The sequence below is a fragment of the Somniosus microcephalus genome, chromosome 25 (assembly GCF_052327205.1).
Source record: "Somniosus microcephalus isolate GS21.2 chromosome 25, FLI_Smic_1.0, whole genome shotgun sequence".
Taxonomy (NCBI): Eukaryota; Metazoa; Chordata; class Chondrichthyes; order Squaliformes; family Somniosidae; genus Somniosus; species Somniosus microcephalus.
In genome coordinates, this window is record NC_141011.1 from 54,080,641 (window position 1) to 54,104,426 (window position 23,786).

At 44.2% G+C, this 23,786-nt stretch overlaps 1 protein-coding gene across 5 annotated transcripts in view; it reads left to right on the plus strand.

Moving 5' to 3' along the window:
- mib2 (MIB E3 ubiquitin protein ligase 2) overlaps nt 1-23,786 on the plus strand; it is a 281,262-nt gene that overhangs the window by 224,592 nt on the left and 32,884 nt on the right. For 4 of the 5 annotated variants that reach the window (XM_085967467.1, XM_085967469.1, XM_085967468.1 and 1 more), the window contains 3 exons: nt 15,829-15,933; nt 16,712-16,877; nt 21,451-21,587. In XM_085967467.1, the coding sequence (XP_085823593.1) occupies nt 15,829-15,933; nt 16,712-16,877; nt 21,451-21,587 (408 nt within the window). The remainder of the gene's footprint in view (nt 1-15,828; nt 15,934-16,711; nt 16,878-21,450; nt 21,588-23,786) is intronic. The other variant, XM_085967470.1, reaches the window with a different exon arrangement.

Consider the following 23,786-nt stretch of genomic DNA (forward strand, 5'->3'; position numbering starts at 1 on the left):
AATGAAGTCAAAGATTGGACTACATATGTCGAACGAATAGAGGTGTACTGCAAGGCAAATGGGGTGTCAGATGACAAGAAAGCGTCGGTATTGTTAAATTTAATGGGTGCAAAGACGTATGGTTTATTACGAAATCTAGTAACCCCAATGAAGCCAATGGAAAAGAGTTTTGAAGACATAGTAACGATACTACAGGGACATTTAAACCCCACACCGCTGCTGATAGCAGAAAGATTCAAGTTTCACAAACGGAACCAGCATAAGGATGAAAGCAATGCTGATTATTTAACAGAACTGCGCAAACTATCGAAACACTGCCAGTTTGGAGCGGGACTGGCAGATACCTTAAGGGACAAGTTTGTGCGTGGGCTTCAAAGTGAAGGAACCCAGAAACGGCTTTTATCTGAAAAGGACCTTACGCTGGAAAAGGCTTTCAGCATTGCGGTATCATATGAAGCAGCAGCACGGGGCGCTGCAGAGATACAACAGAGACCGCAAGAATATGGCACAAACGAAATGTCATATGGAACAGAGAAGTGCTATCGCTGCGGCAGAACAACACACGACCAGAATGATTGCTGGTTCAAAGACAAAGTGTGCAGACAGTGTGGAAAAGTAGGACACATAGCACGAGTCTGCAGGTCGGGAAAAAAAACCAGCAATAAGAAACCGACCAAAGGAAAGTACAAGAAGGTACATAAGATAACGGAGAATAGTTCAGACGAACAAAAGAGTGATAATGACTCCGAAAGCAGGGAACTGAGTTGTCTGAAACTACATAATGTGATCACAACGGAGGATCACTGAACCATTTGGGTCACTCTCAAGATAGCAGGAATCACAGAATCACAGAAACCCGACAGTGCAGATAGAGGCCATTTCGGCCCATCGAGCCTGCACCAACACATATCCCACCTGATCCCCGTAACCCCTACACCAACACATATCCCACCCTATCCCTGTAACCCCACGTATTTAATCCCCCTAACACTAAGGGTCAATTTATCATAGCCAATCAACCTAACCTGCACATCTTTGGACTGTGGGAGGAAACCGGAGCACCCGGAGGAAACCCACGCAAACACGGGGAGAATGTGCAAACTCCACACAGACAGTCACCCAAGGCCAGATTCGAACCCGGGTCCCTGGCGCTGTGAGGCAACAGTGCTAACCACTATGGACCAGGAGTCCAGGTAAAGATGGAATTGGACACAGGATCAGCCCTAACAGTCATAAACCGACGGGACTATGAGCGGCTATTCTCACACATACCCTTGAGAGACACAAAAATTATTTTGAAGACGTACACGGGGCAAAAAGTCTACCCCAAAGGAAAAATCAGGGTGACCGTTATATATAACGGTAAGGAAACACCAAAACTAGACCTGTATGTATTGCAAGATGGAGGACCACCATTACTGGGACGTGAATGGATCCGGAAAATACAACTGGATTGGCATTCCCTACAGGCACTGACTGTGGCTGACAAAAAGGATGACGACGTCACACCTGGGCGACTGTCAAAGATCCTAACTGACGCGAAAGAAATGTTCCAGCAAGGACTCGGAACACTAAAAGGCATGACAGCGATGATTAAAATTGAAGAAAACGCAAGCCCAAAATTTTTAAGGTACCTTATGCGATCCGCCCAGCCGTCGAAGCAGAGCTGGAGAGTCTGGAACGCTCAGGTGTACTGTCCAAGGTAGACTGGAGCGAGTGGGCTACACCCATCGTCCCTGTGATGAAAAACTCGTTGAGCAGCACGCCTGGGGAACCAAGGAAGGTTCGCATCTGTGGGGACTTTAAGGTAACAGTGAACCTGGTCCTTCACACCGTACAATATCCACTTCCGCGGATTGAAGATATTTTCGCCTCGCTATCTGGAGGGAAACGCTTCACTAAGATTGATCTGGCCCAGGCGTATCTGCAAATGGAGGTAGAAGAAGCATCAAAAAAATACCTCATAATCAACACCCATAAAGGTCTCTACCAATACAACCGGCTGGTATTCGGGGCAGCATCAGCTCCGGCTATTTGGCAGAGGGCAATGGAACAAGTCCTGCAAGGGATCCCAGGGACCCAGTGTTATTTGGACGACATCCTGGTCACGGGCGAAAATGACAGTGATCACCTTGCCAACCTGGAGCAGGTGCTCACTAGATTGCAGGAATATGGGCTCCGAGCTAACCGCCCCAAATGCGAGTTTTTTAGAAAACAGATCTCGTATTGTGGCCACGTTATCGATAAAGAGGGGTTACGTAAGTCCCCAGAGAAGATTGAGGCAGTAGTCAAGGCTCCAGCACCGGAAAATGTGTCACAACTGAGGTCGTTCCTCGGGCTGGTAAACTACTACCATAAGTTCTTGCCAAATTTGTCTACAATACTACACCCACTGAACACCCTACTGCAAACTGGGGTGCCATGGAAGTGGAGTGACGAATGTAGACGAGCTTTCCAGAAGAGCAAAACACTAATCACATCGAAAGAGGTATTGGCCCATTACAACCCAGCATTACCAATTCGGTTGGCATGTGATGCGTCACCCTACGGCATTGGAGCGGTGCTGTCGCACAAATTCTCGGACGGCTCAGAGAGGCCAATAGCCTTTGCATCACGATCACTAACCTCAGCCAAGCGTAACTATGCCCAGATTGACAGGGAGGCCCTCAGCCTAGTGTGGGGAGTGAAAAAGTTCAATCACTATCTGCACGGGCAGAAATTCACTTTGCTGACTGATCACCAGCCTCTTGTCTCCATTTTTAATCCGAAGAAGGGCGTTCCGGTGATGACTGCGCAACGACTACAAAGATGGTCACTTTTTCTAGGGGCGCACCACTATGAGATTGAATATAAGGGCACGAAACAGCATGGAAATGCTGATGGGCTATCACGCCTGCCACTGCCTACTGCGGAGGAAGCACCAGCAGTGGATCCTGTCGAAATATTCCATTCGACTATAGTTGAATACCTACAGGTAACTAACGCTTGTATCGAAAAGGAAACCCGAAATGACCCGAAACTGTCTCGGGTATATGATTTGACGGTGAAGGGATGGCCAGCACATGGCGACTCACTGTTGCCAGCATTCTCGACAAGGAGAGAACAGCTATCAGTGTGCCGGGGGACCTTGATGTGTGGATCCCGAGTGGTAATTCCACCCAAGTTAAGGGATAGAGTGCTCAATGAGCTTCATGAGGGTCATCTGGGAGGGGTAAAAATGAAAAGCCTAGCCAGGGCTTATGTGTGGTGGCCGGGAATCGATAAACAAATCGAGGACCTGATCAAGAGCTGCTCAGGATGCCAGAAAGTCCAAAATGCACCACCACAGGCCCCTCTACACCCATGGGAGTGGCCCTCATCTCCATGGCAACGGGTGCATATTGATTTTGCTGGTCCATTCATGGACTCAATGTTTTTAATAGCCATGGATGCGCACTCGAAATGGCCTGAGGTCATCAAAATGTCCTCCACCACCACGGAGAAAACTATTGCAGTCCTATGGACCATTTTTGCCAGGAATGGCTTGCCAGAACAGATTTGCTCCGACAACGGACCACAGTTTGTGTCCGAAGAGTTCCGGAGGTTCTTGAAAAAGAATGGGGTAAGGCATTACACATCCGCCCCGTATCATCCAGCCACAAATGGATTGGCTGAGAGGTTCGTACAAACCTTTAAGAAGGCAATAAAGGCTATGTACAATGACAACATTCCGCTGCAGCACAAGGTGGACAATTTCCTGTTCGCCTACCGGAATGCGACACATGCAGTCACCAACCAGGCCCCAGCCATGATGTTCTTTAACCGAAGGTTAAGATCTCGCCTGGATTTGCTCAGACCAAACGTACGAAGAGATGTTGAGAGTAAGCAATTCCAGCACATCCATGAGAAGCCAACAAGGAGCTTCAATGTAGGGCAACCAGTCTTGGCCCGCGACTACCGAACAGAAAAATGGCAGCCAGGAACGATATGCGCACGGCAGGGCCCACTAATGTACACAGTGGACGTTGGGGAGAGCATCGTGAGACGCCATGCTGACCAGATCCTAGAGTCACAGGAACAAGTCAACCCCATGCCTCGCCCATACGTACCTGGTGATGAACCCGACGTACAGGTAGCATCTACCCCAGAAACAATAGCATCGGAAGCTGATGAACCAACCGACGACAGGGGGCCAGAATCGCCTCCGCACCAAGAGCAAGACACTCAGGAAAGGCGCTATCCAGAAAGGATCAGGAAGCCTCCCCAAAGACTGAATTTATAAATAGACTATTTTCAGCTAATGTTGCATGTTAAAAGTGTTAATTGTAATTAGTTTGATATTTAATTGTTAAATGAGTGTTATGGCACTGTTAATCTAAAAGGGGAGGAATTGTAATGTATGTACCTTTTAAGGGGGGAACTACTTTCTACAGCTCCTGTATACTGTAGTACCGGCAGTGACCACACCTGTATATAACGCTGAGTAGTAATCTGTACAGATCAGTTGCAGTCTGAGCCATGTTGAGTAAACACTGTTGTACCGTTCTCCGCAGTCTGTGTCTGATTATACACGGACGTAACACTATAAACCCAGGTTTAATCTGCATATGTAGTTTGCCTACAATTATGAGATGACTATCATTTGTGCATTAAATAAAGAGATCTATCGTATGCCATTAAATGCTCTGTGTACATTGCCACTGCACAAGGGGAAATTGGATCGAGGGAAATGGGCAGTGTGAACATTTGCAGTTTGTACATGTGATGGCATTGTGTAGGCACAAATTCAGAATGTTTCCATTTACACAGATGAAAGCACTTAGCTCTATGTTAAAAGAAAAGGCTGATCAGAAGCACAGAAAGATGCATCACCGGTACATCATTCAGTAAAAGCAACCAGAGCACACGTCAAAATGAGAAATCACAAACAGTCTTATCATTTAGATGCAAAAGCAAAATATTGTGGATGCTGGAAATCTGAAATAAGAACAAAAAATGCTGGAAATACTCAGAAGGTCAGGCAGCATCTGTGGAGAGAGAAACAGAGTTAATGTTTCCGTTCTGACGAAAGGTCATCAACCTGAAATGTTCAGTCTGTTTCTCCTGCTTTGTTTTGAAGGTTTCAGCACAGTCCAACTTTTTTGGCAAATTATTAAACATGAATCGTTGGTAACATTCCCCTTCTTCTACAAATGTAAGCATTTATAATGTAAACAAGTTGATCCCGGTGGCATTGCACAGTATCACTCTGCTGTCTTTGTGTTGCAGTTTCTCTGTGCGTCTCCTCTTCTTCTGTCTCTCACCTCTGCTGTTTACATAAGAAAATAAGAAATAGGAACAGGAGTCGGCCATTCGGCCCCTCAAGCCTGCTCCGCCATTCAATAAGATCATGGTTGATTTGATCTTGGCCTCAACTCCACTTTCCTGCCCACTCCCCGTAACCCTGGACTCCCCTGTAGCTCAAATATCTGTCTATCTCCACCTTGAATATATTCCTGACTCCGCCTCCACAGATCTCTGGGGTAGAGAATTCTAAAGATTCACGACCCTCTGAGAGAAGAAATTCCTCCTCATCTCCGCCTTAAATGGGCGACCCCTTATCCTGAAACTATGCCCCCTAGTTCTAGATTCCCCCACGAGGGGAAACATCCTCTCAGCGTCTTCCCTGTCAAGCCCCCTCAGAATCTTATATGTTTCAATAAGATCACCTCTCATTCTTCTAAACGCCAATGAGTATAGGCCCAACCTGCTCAACCTTAAGACAGCCCTTTTATCTCCGGAATCAACCTAGTGAACCTCCTCTGAACTGCCTCCAATGCAAGTATATCCCTCCTTAAATAAGGAGACTAAAACTACGCAGTACTCCAGGTGTGGTCTCACCAACGCCCTGTACAGTTGTAGCAAGATTTCCCTACTTTCATGCTCCATCCCCCTTGTAGTAAAGGCCAACATTCCATTTGCCTTCCTAATTATATGCTGTGCCTGCATGTTAACCTTCCCCTTAATTCTTGTTGTTTCTCTTTGTCTTTGTCTTTTCCTTTATTTTTGGCTGGGAGGTGGTGGGTGTCATCCCTTGGTGTGATGGGGAAAGGAGTCACCAGTGGCGGCAAACTGCATTTGGGGTGGAGTGTGCGGAGAAAACGTATCCTTAATTGGGCATTCTTGCATGTGGGAAAACATGGTTTCTGCTTATTGCAGCATTAGTGCAAGGTTAGTGCTGTTCTGTTTAAATTGCTGTACTTTTAACAGAGATTGGCTCTAGCATTTTGAGCAGTTGTCAAAAATGCCACCGAGAGTTAGGTCTGAAGTCTGGATAAACTTGATTGATTAAAGTTTAATAGCATACCTAATTGCTGCTTTATTCCCTGCCCGAGGAAAACCACGATAGAAAATGCAGCATTAATTCATTTGTTTTTTTAATTTTGAAGACTGAGAGCTGTCTCTTGCATAAGCTCCTGTTGTTTTAAAAGTTAAGTTAGATTTTTTTTTTAATGTTACTGTCAATTCATTTTTAGTCTCAACATCAAACAAAAGATCAGAGCTCAATAACTTGAGGGTGGATTCACAGATCTTTGTCAAATTTGAAGGAGGACACTTAGGAGATCATCTTTTTCCAAAACTTGGAAGTATAGTGAACAGTGAGGAGGATAGTGACAGACTTCAAGAGGGCATAGATAGGCTGGTGAAATGGGCAGAGATGTGGCAGATGAAATTTAGTGCGGAAAAGTGCGACGTGATACATTTTGGTAGGAAGAATGAGGAGAGGCAATATAAACTGAAGGGTACAATCCTAAAGGGGGGTGCATGAACAGAGACACCTGGGGGTATATGTGCACAAAACATTGAAGGTGGCAGGGCAGGTTGAGGAAGCGGTTAAAAAAGCTTATGGGATCCTGGGCTTCATGAATAGAGCCATAGAGTACAAAAGCAAGGAAGTTATGATGAACCTTTATAAAACACTGGTTCAGCCTCAGCTGGAGTATTGTGTCCAATTCTGGGCATTGCATTTTAGGAAGGATATGAAGGCCTTAAAGAGGGTGCAGAAAAGATTTACGAGAATGATTACAGGGATGAGGGACTTCAGCTACGTGGAGAGACTATAGAAGCTGGGGTTGTTCTCCTTGGGGCAGAGAAGGTTGAGAGGAGATTTGATAGAGGTGCTCAAAATCATGAGGGGTCTAGACAGTAGATTGAGAGAAACTGTTCCCATTGGCGGAAGGGTCGCAGACTATAATCTATAATTCTAGGATTTGTGCCCCAGGTGTCTCTGTTCATGCACCCCCTTTAGGATTGTACCCTTTAGTTTATATTGCCTCTTCTCATTCTTCCTACCAAAATGTATCACTTCGCACTTTTCTGCGTTAAATTTCATCTGCCACGTGTCCGCCCATTCCACCAGCCTTGTGTCTTGAAGTCTATCACTCTCCTCCTCACTGTTCACTATACTTCCAAGTTTTGTGTCAACTGCAAATTTTGAAATTGTGCCCTGTACACCCAATTCTAAGACATTAAATATATCAAGAAAAGCAGTGGTCCTAGTACCGACCCCTGGGGAACACCACTGTATACCTTCCTCCAGTCTGAAAAACAACCGTTCACCACTACTCTCTGTTTCCTATCACTTAGCCTATTTTGTATCCATGCTGCCACTGTCCCTTTTATTCCATGGGCTTCAACTTTGTTGGCAAGCCTATTATGTGGCACTTTATCAAACGCCTTTTGGAAGTGCATGTACATCACATCAACCGCATTGCCCTCATCAACCCTCTCTGTTACTTCATCAAAAAACTGAAAAAAACTCAAGCTGAGCTTTAAAGATAAAAGTTATTTAAATATATACTCCGATTCAGTCTTTTTAGAAAAGGAATGCGCAATGTAAGATTATAAATTGTCAGCTTAGGTTGGTAACAATATCACCTCTGAGTCAGAAGGTGAAGGGACCAAATATCACTCCAGGTCTTAAGCACATTGGCCTAGAAATTGGGTTTTGGCTTAGCCAGGGCTTTAGCGCCGGAAATTAGTGCCGGCGCTAAGTCCCCTGCGCGCGCCAAAAATTCAGTGGCGCCGCGCCCAAACGGCTGCCGGCGCTACTGAAGGGTCTTAGCGCCTGGAAAAGGGCGCTAACTGCCGTTTCGCGCCACAATTCCGGCGCTGCGGCACCCGATGCGGTGCGGCAGGCTGGGGAAGTGCAGGCCTCCTCCTTCCGTTAAGGAGGAGCTGCCTGCACCCGGCCGCGGCCCGCGCAAATCTGCTTAAAAATGAGCCCGGCACCTCGGACAAGTGCCGGGCTTGCATCTGTTCTGGGGGGGGGGGGGGGGAGAGAGAAGTCCAGGGAGGGAGCTGCGGGCAGGCGGCCGGCGGGAAAGCGGCCGGCCGCCGCGGGGCCTTTAATGCGCCGGCGCTAACTGCAGTAAGGCACCTCTGACAAAACGCTGGTTGCGGCTGCCACGGGCGAGGCGGCCGCAACTCAATTTCGGAGTTCGGGCGGGTTACCACGGCAACCGGGACGCTGCGCACACCGATGACGTCATCGGTGCCGGCGCAGCGCTACCGGAGCAACGCCGATTTAGGGCCCCAGGGAATTTCACTACTGGCCATAACTCCGGCGCAAGGCCCTCTAGCGCCTCAAATGAGGCGCTAAGGCTACTGAATTTTCAGCCGATAATCTGGGTTGACACTGCAGTGCAGTACTAAGGGAGTGCTGCATTGTCAGAGATGCCGTTGTTCAAAAGAGATGTTGAACTGAAGCCTCTTCCTGTCCGACTGCCCATGTGTATCAGATAGATATTAAAGATCCCACGGCATTGTTCAAAGCAGGGAGTTCTCCCATTATCCTGGCCATATTCCTTCGAAGTTAACTGACTATTCATCCAATTACTCTGTGGATTGTTGCTCTATGAAAACTGACTGCCAATGTTTGCCTGTATAACATGCTCTGTACTTCAAAGTAGTTCATTGTTTATGATATACTTTGGGCCATTTGTGATAGACGCTATACAAATGCAATTGATAAGATGCTATATAAATGTACGTCTTTCTTTCCTTACATCTACAAAAATGTATAAAGCAGTAAGAGAGCTGCTAATACTCCGAACATCAATAACTATAGTGGGGAGGAGGTGTCTTGAGGCATAAACTTTACTGATGTCAGGTTTTATGGTGTTAAGTCTATTTTAGAAAATGTACTTCACAAAGAGAATTTAAAGTTTCGTGCAAAACATTTTATTTACAAATACATGAGGTGACTAATGGTGCAAAATATAATTGAGCCACCGATCATGTCTGCTACAAAATATCTCTTCGTTTTTCTTTAAAAAAAAATTAAATGGAAAAAAATTATGCTGCAAATTTCTCCCCAAAAACTGGGAGAATGTCTGTTTTGTTCTCCATAATTTAACGGCCCATTAATGAAATGGCTGCTTTGAAATGTACATTTTCTGAGTGTGAGAGTTCTGAGCGTGTGATTTTATTTATTATAGGAAAACGCACATACATTCTCCTGTTTTGTGACGAGGAACTTCACTCCACAATGTTTGTTGTGGTGCTCTTATACTAACAGCATCACAGCTGCAGTTCTACTGACCTGTCTGTTTGGGTTATTCCAGGAACTTACTCTACCCAAACATTTGGACGGAAATTATTGTGCAATGCTGATTTAAGACTTTCAACGTCAGCATTTTGTGCTTTCCTTAAAAGGACGTTTGAAGGTCAGCTCCACCTGTATTAGGGAAACTAGGATTAACTTGGAATGAACCCGTTAGCCGATATTTAGTTTTTTGCAATAACCAGGCAGCTGACTGTGAGTGGAAAAGCATGTTCATATTTCATAGATTGTCTTATTTGCTCGGTATACTACTTGAATCTGTGCCATTTGAATATACGCTCAATATATTGTAACGTTGTACATGACATCAATGTTCCCGCTAATTTTTTTCCATACGTGGTCCCTTTCGGCCGCGCATGCGCGGTATCTCTTCCAGCGGCAGGAGCTGGTGAGCGGCCTGCACAGGACCTTGCGATTGGTGAGCGGCCGCGCACCCTCGGGGGAACATTGCATGACATTAACTCTGAAACCAGAGATATCAGAGGGGCATCGATATATTTCAAGGCGTTTTCTGCCAGAACCCATAACTACACTCAGGTGGCCGTCTTCCATTCTTTTTATCCCACAGCAGTGGCAGATTCTAACTTGTGGGTTTTATGAGAGAGAGAGGGAGAAGCCTTTTCATATGGTCCTGAAGTCTTTGCCACTAAGGGACTGTCAATTTTGATAAATTTCTGAACTGTATTAAACACCTGATTGATAGAGTAGATGGATTAATCTGCAGTGATTTAAAAACCTCTTTCCTCTCGTAGTGTTTAACATAATCTACACATTTTAAAATTCAATATTGCTGAGGCTCTAGTGTATGATTGAGTAGGCTCTAGACCAGAACAGAATTAGAGCTAATTAAAGGATATTGCACAGTGAGGTGCTTTAATCAGCTCAAAGTGCTTATTCGAGAGTGGAGTCCAATCAATCATACACATGGTAGAGGATCGACCACTTTTACCTTTATTTTTGAAGGGCTTTATCTGTTGATAGTTCACTGAACTCTCTTTTATGGTGGCAAGATCAGTTCAGCAGTCGCTATAAAATCTGCTCCATTTGTCAAACTTTTGTAAATATAACACTTGTAATATTTTTCCAGCTCCTGTAAAATTGAATTAATTTTACCTTCCTGTTTTGGAGGTCATTGTAACCAACACAAGAGTACAACCTGTGCACCAGATTGTCAGTGCTTAATTTCAAACAGTGTAGAATTATTATAGAATCAGTTATCAAATCGAGAACAAGTTATTGTGTCTCTACCTAATGATCTGGATAAATTAGAATCTTAAATTTGTTGTTAAATCCTAATGATTCTACTAGAAATTAGTGACTGCAATCTAGCCAGTCAGAGCTATAAAGATCCATTTGTGAATAAATAAATTCACTTCCTTAAGATGCCAATAATACTGATCACTCCAGAGACTTGAGCACAAAAATCTAGGCTGACACTCCAGTGCAGTGCTGAGGGAGTGCTGTACTGTCGGAGGTGCCGTCTTTTGGATGAGACGTTAAACCGAGGTCCCGTCTGCTTTCACAGGTGGATGTAAAAGATCCCACGGCACCATTTCGAAGAAGAGCAGGGGAGTTATCCTCGGTGTCCTGGCCAGTATTTATCCCTCAGTCAACATCACTAAAAAAAAAAAAGATTATCTGGTCATTATCACATTGCTGTTTGTGGGATCTTGCTGTGTGCAAATTGGCTGCTGCGTTTCCTACATTACAACAGTGACTACACTTCAAAAGTACTTCACTGGCTGTAAAGTGCTTTGGGACATCCAGTGGTTGTGAAAGGCGCTATATAAATGCAAGTCTTTCTTTCTATATCTCTGGTGCTTATAATTCAGATAGCAGTACTTGAGAGCTCCTGAATGTCTCACAGCCAAATGCACTGCATGGCACAGAACCATAATGACCATAAGGGTCCTAAGTTTGATCCCTGATCTGCATACAGCTGCCAAACTCATCTGGGGCAGCAATCGGGCCATTGTTACTGGCCTCAGTGTCTCCAGACTGAGGGGAAAGTCAACCAGAGTTTCTGCTCCCCAGTGAACTCCTGCTTGGCTGTGAAGATGCTCATGGTTTATTAGCTGGCCAGAATGACAGTGAGGCTCGTGTAAATAGTAGCCATTTTGATGAAGCACCTGTCCTCAGCATAAGTCGTTGCCTTTAAAGAGAGGAGAGGTAAGGGCAGAAAATTGAAGAAAAAAATTACTTGGAACCCTTTATCAGAAAGTGTTTGTGTCATTTTGTATCTTTGCCTTTCTTGTTGTAGGAGTTTAGAATTTGCACACAAAGGCCATGAAAAGAGTACTTCAGTTTTAAACAAGTTTTTTTTCCAGATTTATTTTTATTGAGAAGTCAAGGTGGAGGGCCAAGAGAAGCAGAGAAAAATCGGGAAGTAGTCATTAACTAATGCCAAGCTTGGAATTTAATAGCCTGAAAATTACAGGAAGAATAAAAGACAGAGGCAGCTAAGGACATCCATGATTTTGAGATCCTGGGACAGCACGAGTTAGTAGCAAACAAGCGAAGTCTAGCAATAAATCAGTCAGAAATATGGTAAGATATGAACTGCTATATTGTGAATGCAAAATAATATTATTTACAGAAATCATATTTTATATAGTTAATGAAAGGCTCTATAATGTGGCCACAGTGACCTTCGCTGTGTTGCTCACCATCTCGGGAAACAACATTTTCTTGTTTCTATTTTCTATATAACGGTTAAATAGCCTGTTGACAAAGATTAAAACAAATTAGCTTCCAAGTGCTACCACTGTTGAAACATATTTGATAAATCATCAGGCATCAAAGAGGATTAGTACAAGTGTAATTGGAGAGTATCTCTAATTAGGGCTGTTGTACTTCCTTCAGTTGTTTTCGTGACATTGTATGGATTTGTAGATGTTCATTGATCCTCAAAATGGGCATCGGACTTAACAGAAGAGTATCTTTGCCTTAATGGACCTTAAATGTCACTGAAATATAAAGTAAATGACTATTCATTGTGTAATTCATTGGAATGTTCTCTCATTTCTGTTCAATTGGGACAGAATGTGCGAGGACTGATAAGCCTGCTTACGCATTGCAATCAGCTGCTCACTTAGCCATGCCTAAGAGAGGAAAATGAATTGAGCCAGTTAGCTTCCTGTGACATTGCAAACTGGTCATTAATATTTTAATGACAGAAACAGTCTCTCTTGTAGGACAACAGACTAATAATTCCCCTATTGAGACTTAACTAGCTTATCCATTCTTACCAGCGAGAGGTGCCGCAACTTCTGTGCCAGGTATATGCCATTCTTCCTAATCAAATCTTTCTGCTAAATTTTACTACATAACCGTGAGAGGCTCAACATGCCTGGTTCACTGGTATGATAAATGACTACAAGATATTGTAGCAAGTTCCAACATTGCATTGTAGGTCATGGTGTCCTGAACTCTTACTCAATTTTCAGCATCTGGATATTCAAATTATCACTGTTATGCACAGTTGTGATTTTCTGGTAATTTTAAATTAATTTGACTAGGGAAACAGGTCTGTCTCCAATAACCAGGTTGCAGCATTGTATTGACAACAGATGTAAAGTTATATTAACATTTAATTCATTTGAATATTTAAAGCGTGATTCAAAATACAATTTCTGTGGGTCAACCCAGGGGTTATCTGCAGGGACATGAGTTTTCATAACAATATTATCGTAACAGCTTTAACGATACAGTCAAGATTCTTTTGAAACTGTTTAACCGGATTTTGCAGTCAGTGGCGACATTTACACTTGCCCATGGACTTTCTATGGGCTTTTGCCCTGAAAACTCCTGTCGACCCAACTATCGAAAAAGCGCAGCACCCGCTACAGAGACAGAAAGAAAAAGGTTTTTTTTTTATTACATTTTTTTCAAAAATCTCCAACAATAATTAAAATCTGAAGGAAGGAGACTCCACGCATTTTAAAGTTAACTTTCAGTGCCAGTGAAGTTATTTGGCAATAATTAAGCCGTTAAGAGGGTACTTCCACTGGAATGGACAAGCCTTAACTTTTTCTGGCGAGTTTAGCGTGTATGTCAGGTAAGTACAGCAACTTCATGCTGTTCCACTTATTTCAATGGCGAGTTTCTCGGCGAGATCTAGTTATCGCACAGCTTTTGGAGGAGGAGGGCATCTCTGACAGCAGCTTCCTGATTTACACATTTAACTGCGCATGTGCAGTCACTGGAAGTTGCTGTCCAATTTACACATTAACAACAGTGAGCGCTGTTCGCCTCACTGTTATTTCTATCGCAAAATCCAGCCCAATGTTATTACAAAACTTTCGATGGATAAAATGACTCTGGGTTGCAATCATTCATTTCTGGTAGAATCATTTTGAATAACCTTGATTAGGCCCATAGGGTTTCCATCTTTTGGTACAGCTCCATAATTTGACAATTTCTACTTTACCACTTGCCTTTATACTTCGATTATCAGTACAATTTTAGGCCAATTGTGAAGGAAAACTGTAACAACTGAGGACTGCTATAGAATTTCTTCATCGCAGAGGTGTGCGGAATTCTATTTTTCTACACAAGTGTTTTACTGTGCTTCGTTCTGGTCTCCATATTACAGAAAGGATATAGAGGCACTGGAGAAGGTGCAAAGAAGATTTTCAAGGTTGATACCAGAACTGAGAGGTTTTAACTTTCAGGAAATACTGAACAGGCTGAGGCTGAAGGCTGAGTGGTGACCTGATAGAGGTCTTAAAATTATGAAGGGTTTCAATAGGGTAGATGAAAGGAAGCTGTTTCCACTTGTGGGGAGTCCAAAATAAGGGGCCATTAATATAAGACAGTCACCAATAAATCGAATAAGGAATTCATAAGAACATAATAATAACATAAGAAGTAGGAGCAGGAGTAGGCCATACGGCCCCTCGGGCCTGCTCCGCCATTCAGTAGGACCATGGCTGATCCGAATCTAGACTCACGTCCACTTCCCTGCCCTCTCCCCGTAACCCCTAATTCCCTTATCTGCTAGGAAACTGTCTATCTCCATTTTAAATTTATTTAATGTCGCAGCTTCCACAGCTCTCTGAGGTAGCAAATTCCATAGATTTACTACCCTCTGAGTGAAGAAGTTTCTCCTCATCTCAGTTTTGAAAGGGCAGCCCCTTATTCTAAGATTATGCCCCCTAGTTCTAGTCTCCCCCATCAGTGGAAACATCCTCCCTGCATCCACCTGATCAAGCCCCCTCACAATCTTATATGTTTCGATAAGATCGCCTCTCATTCTTCTGAACTCCAGTGAGTAGAGTCCCAACCTACTCAACCTTTCCTCATACGTCAACCCCCTCATCTCCGGAATCAACCGAGTGAACCTTCTCTGAACCGCCTCGAGAGCAAGTATATCTTTTCTTAAATATGGAAACCAAAACTGCACGCAGTATTCCAGGTGTGGCCTCACCAATACCCTGTATAACTGCAGCAAGACTTCCCTGTTTTTATACTCCATCCCCCTTGCAATAAAAGCCAAGATTCCATTGGCCTTCCTGATCACCTGCTGCACCTGCATACTAACCTTCTGTGTTTCATGCACCAGGACCCCCAGATCCCTTTGTACTGTAGCACTTTGCTGTTTCTCTCCATTGCTCAGAGAGTAGTTAGAATGTGGAACTTGCTACCACATGGAGTAGTTGAGGCAAATGGCATAGATGGATTTAAGGGGAAGCTCGATAAGTACATGAGAGAGAAAGGAATAGATGAATATGTTGATTGGCTGGGATGAAGTAAAGTGGGAGGAGGCTCGTGTGGAGCATAAATACCGCCATAGACCAGTTGGACCAAATGGCCTGTTTCTGTGCTGTAAATACTATGTAATATTATGTAAATATCCAGGGAAATACTGAAACTAGAATGAAGAATTTCTGAACAAACCTACTTCAAATCAGCAAAGTTGTGGTCTTTGCACGGGTAACTTGGACACACTTATTAATGGAGAATTTTGTATCTATTTAACCATAACAATTATCGCAGAATTCTTAAGGGTTATGAACCCACAGCTGAGTATTCAGACTGAAGTCCTAAATGTTTGGGCACTAAGGGAATCACGGGGTTAGGGCGGGAAAGTGTAGTTGATGTAGAAGATCAGCCATGATCTCACTGAATGGCGGAGCAGGCTCGAGGGGGCCTATGGCCTACTCCTGCTCCTATTTCTTATGTTCTAAATCTGAAATCCCTTCTGATTTTCAGGAAATCAATTTTGGCTCTGATTCATTTTGTAGGTTGACACTTTCACAGTAGGCGACATTGTTCGTGTGATGGATGATTTAGAAACTGTAAAAAGACTTCAAACAGGTCATGGAGAATGGACAGACAGCATGACTCCAGTAAGTGCCTCTTCATTTCCCTGTAAAATGCATATCACAGGAAATACAATCCTTGATTCATACTAACTGAATAATCTATGTCATTAGATCCATAACATATTTTACATTGATTATGAGGACATTACCCACGTCACTGAAGGAAATTTTTAGAATCCAGATGTTTGTCTCCTTCAGACATCCCATTCTATCTTCTAGACCATTCATTTGGACCGCTAATTCTCACATTCTCTTTACCCTCCGCCTCCCCTCCCCCGCCCCCGCCACTCTCCTGAAGATGTTGACTCCTTGCAGGAATGGTTCTATAGTACCTCACACCCTCTGGTACTCCGTCCAAGTAGCTATTCTTCATATGGGAGCCGAGAGAGTGTCAGGAGGCTATTCAACCAGGACAGCCTAACTTGATGCTGTCCTCACCCAACATCCAACTCTTGGACTTCCACCAGAGGTGATTGGATAGTGATATGCTTGGCTGATTTTTGTTGTTGTTCCTTGCTGCCCTATAACCCAGGGGTACACAGGCCAGTTGTAGTGCACCTATCAGTGCTCTGGTAGGACTAGCTAACTCAGCTTTGACCAGGCATTGTACTTTCCTGATCTGGGTGGCTCAAGTACTCACTGGCATAATCAGTTGAGCCTTGGAGAGATGTTTCAGCTCTTGCTGAATAAGAAGTTGTTGTCTTGCTATGATTCACATAAAATGATGCATATTTATAGCACATATTGTCATATTCTGGAATCCTTATTGTACTAAATGCTCGTTCCGTTGTATGTCCTGCAGGCACTGGGACAGGTTGGGAAGGTACTAAAAGTATATGCTGATGGAGATTTACGTGTGGGAGTTGGGGGCCAAACCTGGACCTTTAACCCAGCATGCACAACTACAGCCCAGCCAGGAGAAGTGGATGCCAACCTCATGACAACAGACAACACCAATGATTCAGCAAGTAAGATGGTTCAAAAGAGTATTTTCTTGGTTTAAGTTATGCTCTTTAGGCTTCACTGGGGAGCGACAGTGAGCGGGGAGGGACAGTGAGCGGGGAGGGACAGTGAGCGGGGAGGGACAGTGAGCGGGGAGGGACAGTGAGCGGGGAGGGACAGTGAGCGGGGAGGGACAGTGAGCGGGGAGGGACAGTGAGCGGGGAGGGACAGTGAGCGGGGAGGGACAGTGAGCGGGGAGGGACAGTGAGCGGGGAGGGACAGTGAGCGGGGAGGGACAGTGAGCGGGGAGGGACAGTGAGCGGGGAGGGACAGTGAGCGGGGAGGGACAGTGAGCGGGGAGCGACAGTGAGCGGGGAGGGACAGTGAGCGGGGAGGGACAGTGAGCGGGGAGGGACAGTGAGCGGGGAGGGACAGTGAGCGGGGAGGGACAGTGAGCGGGGAGGGACAGTGAGCGGGGAGGGACAGTGAGCGGGGAGCGACAGTGAGCGGGGAGCGACAGTGAGCGGGGAGGGACAGTGAGCGGGGAGGGACAGTGAGCGGGGAGGGACAGTGAGCGGGGAGGGACAGTGAGCGGGGAGGGACAGTGAGCGGGGAGTAAATGGACTGTCGACCTGAACCTAACCATTAGGTAACGTTACTCCCAATGGGTTTGTGAAACGTACGGTAGTTTCAGTGTATTGCCACTTTATACTGTAATACATTATCATGAACTTTGTTGTAATTATTCACCATCTAACCACAAAACACAAAGGGCTATATTTTCCTCTGGTCACTTACTTAGCAAAAAAAGTCAGAACACCACTTTATACCTGAATCTACCTTTTCATTAAAATTAGTGCTGACCGACCTTGTTTAATATACTAGCGGATCTCACGTGGCCTTGCTCACAGTGAGTTGGAGGGTTTTGCTGTTTTATGACAATAGGGGTGTTCCCAACAAATGGCAATGGGGACGGTGTGACTGGGAAAATGTTACAGGAAGTAACTGTGACATTTGCGGTACAAATGTTCCAGCTGCTTTCCTTGTTTTTTGAATTGCCAGTTCCCTCCCTCTCCACTTTATTTTGAGCCAATCCAGTCAGTGTTGTGGCAAAAGTGTGACCGCCAGTTGTGCATGCTGGACACGAGGCTTGATGTGTTGTAGTAGATATAGTGACGAATATTCAGTGATGCAATCAGGTAACATTGCTAATTTATGCCATTTTTCCTTTTAAGCAGAAAATAGACATCAAGCAGCAAATGCCAGCAGTTCAGAATCCCCAAATAATGATTTTGCTTGAGATCTAACTGATGGAATGTAAAATGAAGTCAGCTAGAGTTTCTCTTTAATGAAGGAGAAAACATTTTGGGGTTAATTTTAACCCCCCCCCCCCCCCCCCCAAGAACGGGTGGGAAGTAAAAAAAAAATGTTAAATTTCAAAACCGACCCCAACCCGCCCACTTTCGGGTTTATCGGAGGCGGTTCGGGGGAGGGGTGTGGTCGACCAGTCTGCACTCAGGAGGCGGGTCGGTCACTGAAATCTTTTAAGGAGGCTGCGTGCCTCCATTTTTAAAAGGTTTTTTATTTTTAAACTAATGTCGGACGGGGCCCGGGAATCCTGGCAGGTAAAAGGAGGGCCGGATACATAAGGTAAGTGCATTTACAGCATTGCTTGTGGGCCAGGAGGAGTAGGAGTGTTTCCTCCAGGCCCAACAAGCCCCCGCCATCTCCGATTCCACCTCCGCCCCCCCCCCCCCCCCCCCCCGCCCCCACTGTCAATCAAGCTGACTTTCGGGCAGGAAACCTACTGGAAAAGTTTAAAAGAAGTCCGGCAGTTAATTCCGCAGGACATCCGGGATACCCTTACATCTGGAAATCCCCACCCACCTCGCTCTCGTCATGGCCCCAAGTAACTATCGGGGCCTTTGTGTACCAGAATTATGGAATTAACTTAACTTTTAGAGAATTGAACAATAAATTCCTATGGGCCAGCCAGAAACCAAAGCAATGACATTTTCTCACATTTCATGACGTAGAATCTTTAATCCTTTAAGTAGCCTTGCTCCTTCTGTCTTCTGCACACTTCATCAAAAAATAACTTTTGACTTCTTAGCAACACTTCTTTTCCTCTCCAACCCGAATGCATTTCAATCATAAAACATTCACTTGCCTATTAAGTGAGACAGAAATGTTATTACTACCAGACTGAGCACCAGAGGCTTGATTTTAAACAAATATTTGTGTGAACGCCAAGGACAAAATGAGAACGAATATGTGAGCTTGCAAGTCCTGATTTTTGTTCTGGTAGAGTATACAGCACCTTCTCTTTCTGGTCACCATGCCAACTGACATTGTAAATGGCTCCAGCTCGCCAGGTACTGTCCCCCCCTCCCTTTCAAAACCACTCATCAACCCCTCCTCAAAAAACCCATCCTCTGTCATTGCAAACTACTGCCTCACCTTCAATTGTGTTTTGTGAAGTAATATAAAATTGGAACATTAGCTATTTTCCAGCCTCTGATGTTACCTTGTACTTAATGAACTGTGATCATCTTTAGCCACAGCTCCCCTGGCCTCTTCATTTCCTTGCGTATTCTAGAATACATTTTATCTGGTCCTATTACCAAGAACATAAGAAATAGGAGCAGAAATGGCCCTTCGAGCCTGCTCTGCCATTCAATAAGATCATACCTTATGTCAAGCATGCCAGTTTTTAATGACCACTTTTTTTTAACTAATCTGCCTGCTCTGTGAACTTGGATCCACGTCTTATGCCTCAAACTAATAGCAAGAGCACATCTGTATTTGAATATTGTTTTAAAAGAAATCTCTAATGTACAGCTTTTGTTTTTCTCTCATCTTTTGTTTTTAAATCGTGGGTTGGTGCAGCTAGGAATTGTTTTTTTAAGTCAGTGTTGGTACAGATGTAAGCTATTAAAATAAGTGTTTGCCCCAGATGTTCTACTGCACCACCAGTTCCCTAGAATGCACTAAGTGAGAAATTGGCCTTTCACTTCTGGGACGTTGATATAAATCCAGCAAAAGTTGATTGGATGGTCAGTCACTTTTTTTATTCATTCACGGGATGTGGGCGTCGCTGGCAAGGCCAGCATTTATTGCCAATCCCTAATTGCCCTTGAGAAGGTGGTGGTGAGCCGCCTTGAACCGCTGCAGTCCGTGTAGTGAAGATACTCCCACAGTGCTGTTAGGGAGGGAGTTCCAGGATTTTGTCCCAGTGACGGATGAAGGAACGGCCGATATATTTCCAAGTCAGGATGGTGTGTGACTTGGAGGGGAAATTGCAGGTGATGGTGTTTCCATGCGCCTGCTGTCCTTGTCCTTCTAGGTGGTGGAGGTGCTGTCGAAGAGGCCTTGGCAAGTTGCTGCAGTGCATCTTGTAGATGGTACACACTGCAGCCACGGTGCGCTGGTGGTGGAGGATGTAAATGTTTAAGGTGGTGGATGGGGTGCCAGTCAAGTGGGCTGCTTTGTCCTGGATAGTTATCGAGTTTCTTGAGTGTTGTTGGAGCTGCACTCATCCAGTGTAAGAGTTCTATGTGAAATGAGCTTTGGTCCACAGCACACAGCTACCCAATTCACCACTAATTAGTGCTAAATTATCAATTTCCCTTAGAGCCCACAAGGATTACTGATGTGATTAGGGGGTGCTCTGGGGCTAAGGCACATTCTTGGACCAAGAGTAAAATGCGATTTGCTGTGCTGTACCTGACTGATGAGTGATTGATGCTGACACTAGATGACAAAATTGGCAAAAGTATTCCATTCTCCAGCCCTGATGGGCTTCACCTTGATGAATACAAAACTCACCCTTTTTTTTTGGAAGAATTAAAAGCTCCCTGATGGCTCGAGCTGGTGAAGGCAGTGAGTAGCTAAGTCATACAGACCATGAAGGTTCCAAGGTCACTTTCTGATCTGTATTAGCTGGTCTTAGGAATTCTCTGCCCCAAAGGGCTGTGGATGCAGAATCATTGAGTATATTCAGGGCTGAGATCGATAGATTTTAGGACTCGAGGGGGAATCGAGGGGTATGGAGATCGGGCGGGAAAGTGCAGTTGAGGTCGAAGGCCACCCACGATCTTATTGAATGGCAGAGCAGGCTCGAGGGGCCGTATGGCCGACTCCTGCTCCTATTTCTTATGTTCTTATTAGCCTTAGCATCTCTTGGTTAGAGAGATGAAAATTGACCAGAGTTTCCTTCTTGACCACTGTCTGTTGACCCTTTTGAAAGTGTGCGTTTATGGACCTTCCATGAGGAAAAAGATGGGCTTGGCTGTGATTCCCCACCCCTTCCTTGGTTGAAGACCGCTTGGGTGAATACTAGAATGTACCAACTGATCTAAGCCCCAGCAAGGAGGCAGTGCCTTCAGAATGGGAGAAAATAGGCAGGAATGGGAGAAGACAAAGTGTATTTGCAAATATAGTTTAAAAAATTGGTCTGAACCTTACAACAGCATGCTATCATAGCTGACTTAACTATGCAAGTCAAATATGGAATCACAATGTGGAACACACATGACTACTTTAGTTCAAACAATCTTGGCAGAAAGAAGTAAGGATTCTCTTTTTGTTGATATACTGTAGGTACAGTCATCTCTGTGCTAGAAAAATTGCTGTCACAGTCAACCGATCAGGATAATCCTGGGCGGATAGTGATCGAGGCTGCTCACGGGAATGCCACAAAGGTTCGGGATTTGGTTCAGAAGTATCCAGAGAAGGCAAGTGTGCATGTTTATATTGAAAGTTCCTCTACATCCCCGGCACAGCTTAATTTCATGGTAAACTATACTTTTACCTGTGGGAAGTTGGGTGAGAAATTACTGCTACAATAAGGGTGTTCCTGCAGAGCCACTCTGTTCACTTTATGCCTCAATAGTTGCAAATATGAATTCTGCAGAGATTAAGCTTAACTTGTAGTCCTACGTAAAGTGAGTTTCCAGCTTTTGGTGAAAGGTACAGTAACACTGGTAAACTGACTGCAGTAGCAGTGTTCTGACTCTCAAAAGCTTTCTTTCATGTTCTGGTAAGGAAATTACCCCCAATGGGTGGCCCAGGAATTGCTGTGGATTTTGAGGAAATTGGACAAAGTACATGAAGTAATAAAATCAGCTCAAGTGCTTCAGTGTGGAGTGGGATTATACCAGCAAAAACTGAATTAATCCAGAAAGAAAAGCCACACACAATCTGGCACTTTGCTTCTAAGGAAGATAGCAGTGTTGTTACTGGCTCTTCTCCCAGTCCCCCTCTGCTTCACACATTTGCTTTCTATTAAATGGAACAAAAATCCTCGGCTTTCTGCACAGATGTTTTTAAACAAAATCTCTTCTGACTTATGTCAGTACAAATGCCACGGACTATGTCCATTTGCATTTGGTGTTCAAAATTATGAAGGGTTTTGATAGAATAAATAAGGAGAAACTGTTTCCACTGGCGGGAGGGTCAGTAACCAGAGGACAATTAGCAAAAGAACCAGGGGGGGAAAGGAGGAGAATTTATTTACACAGCGAGTTGTTAGGATTTGGAATTCACTGCCTGAAAGGGTGATGGAAGCAAATTCAATCGTAACTTTCAAGAGGGAATTGTATACATACTTGAAGGAGGAAAAACATTTACAGGGCTGTGGGAAAATAGCGGGGGAGTGGGACTAATTGGAGAGCTCTTTCAAAGGGCCAGCACAGGCATGATGGGCCAAATGGCCTCCTCCTGTGCTGTAAGATTCTATTTAAATTGACTTAATTTTTTAACAATTTTTTTCCAAACCTGCTAAAATAATGTCATTTTAGGCTGGAGTTAAGTGGTCTTGGCCTGTGGGCTCTAGAAGGCCTCAAAAAGTGCATATTTAGATAAACCAAAGGTCCATCAGAACAACATGATGATCTTATATACATTGCAGATTTCCTGGGAATCCATACAAAATACCTAAGATGCACCAAGTCTGATTTGATACATTGCTACTCTTATTATGTAGAATGTGCATAGGATGCTTTTGATCTTAATGGCTGTAAGGAAAGAGGCTGGTGGCAGTGATTGTTAGACCATTACCTATAGAATTTATTCATCACGGATTAATAATTTAGAAAGATAATCCTGTAATATAAAAACAGAAAATGCTGGAAATACTCAGCAGGTCAGGCAACATCTATGGAGCGATAAACAGAGTTAGCTTTCCAGGTCAATAACCTTTCGTTAGAACTGGAAAAAGTTAAAGATATAACAGGTTTTAAGCAAGTGCAGAGGCATGGAAAGAGGCGGGAGAGGAAAGAACAAAAGGGACGGTTTGTGATAGGATGGAAGGCAGAAGTGATTAAAAGACAAAAGGGATGATGGTGCGAGGCAAAAGTAGATGGTAATGGGACAAGTAAAGGAACAAAAGATGGGTCTACAAGAGGTGTAAATGGGAATAACAGAATCATCAACAGCTGCCGTCGGAAAAAATGGGGGCCGAGGTTATGATCTGAAACTGTTGAACTCGATGTTGAGTCCAGAAGCTGTAAAGTGCCTAATCGAAAGATGCGGTGCTGTTCCTCGAGCTTAAGATAATCTTCTGTTCCCAAGTCTTATCGAATGTAACTGCCGTGACACAAAGGCGATGAGAATGTAATATATTTAGTTTGAGAATTGGCATTTTCAAATTCCCTAAAGGTGATGTTTCACAGCAAAAGAAATAGAAACAATACTACGTGTGTGTGTAAAATCAGCCTAGAAGAACAATTTCCAACAAAGCAATAAATGAATCCCATATTGGCTTGTGCTGAAATGGCCTCAAATGGCTGCAATTTTAACACAGTAATGATGCCCGTAGAATCTAACATTGATCGACAGTCCTTTCTATTATTCTTTCATGTGAATGGCTATCATAACTCACTTGCATCTGTGCTTGCGAGTTGCAGGAAATATTGGGGCTCGCCATCACTGAT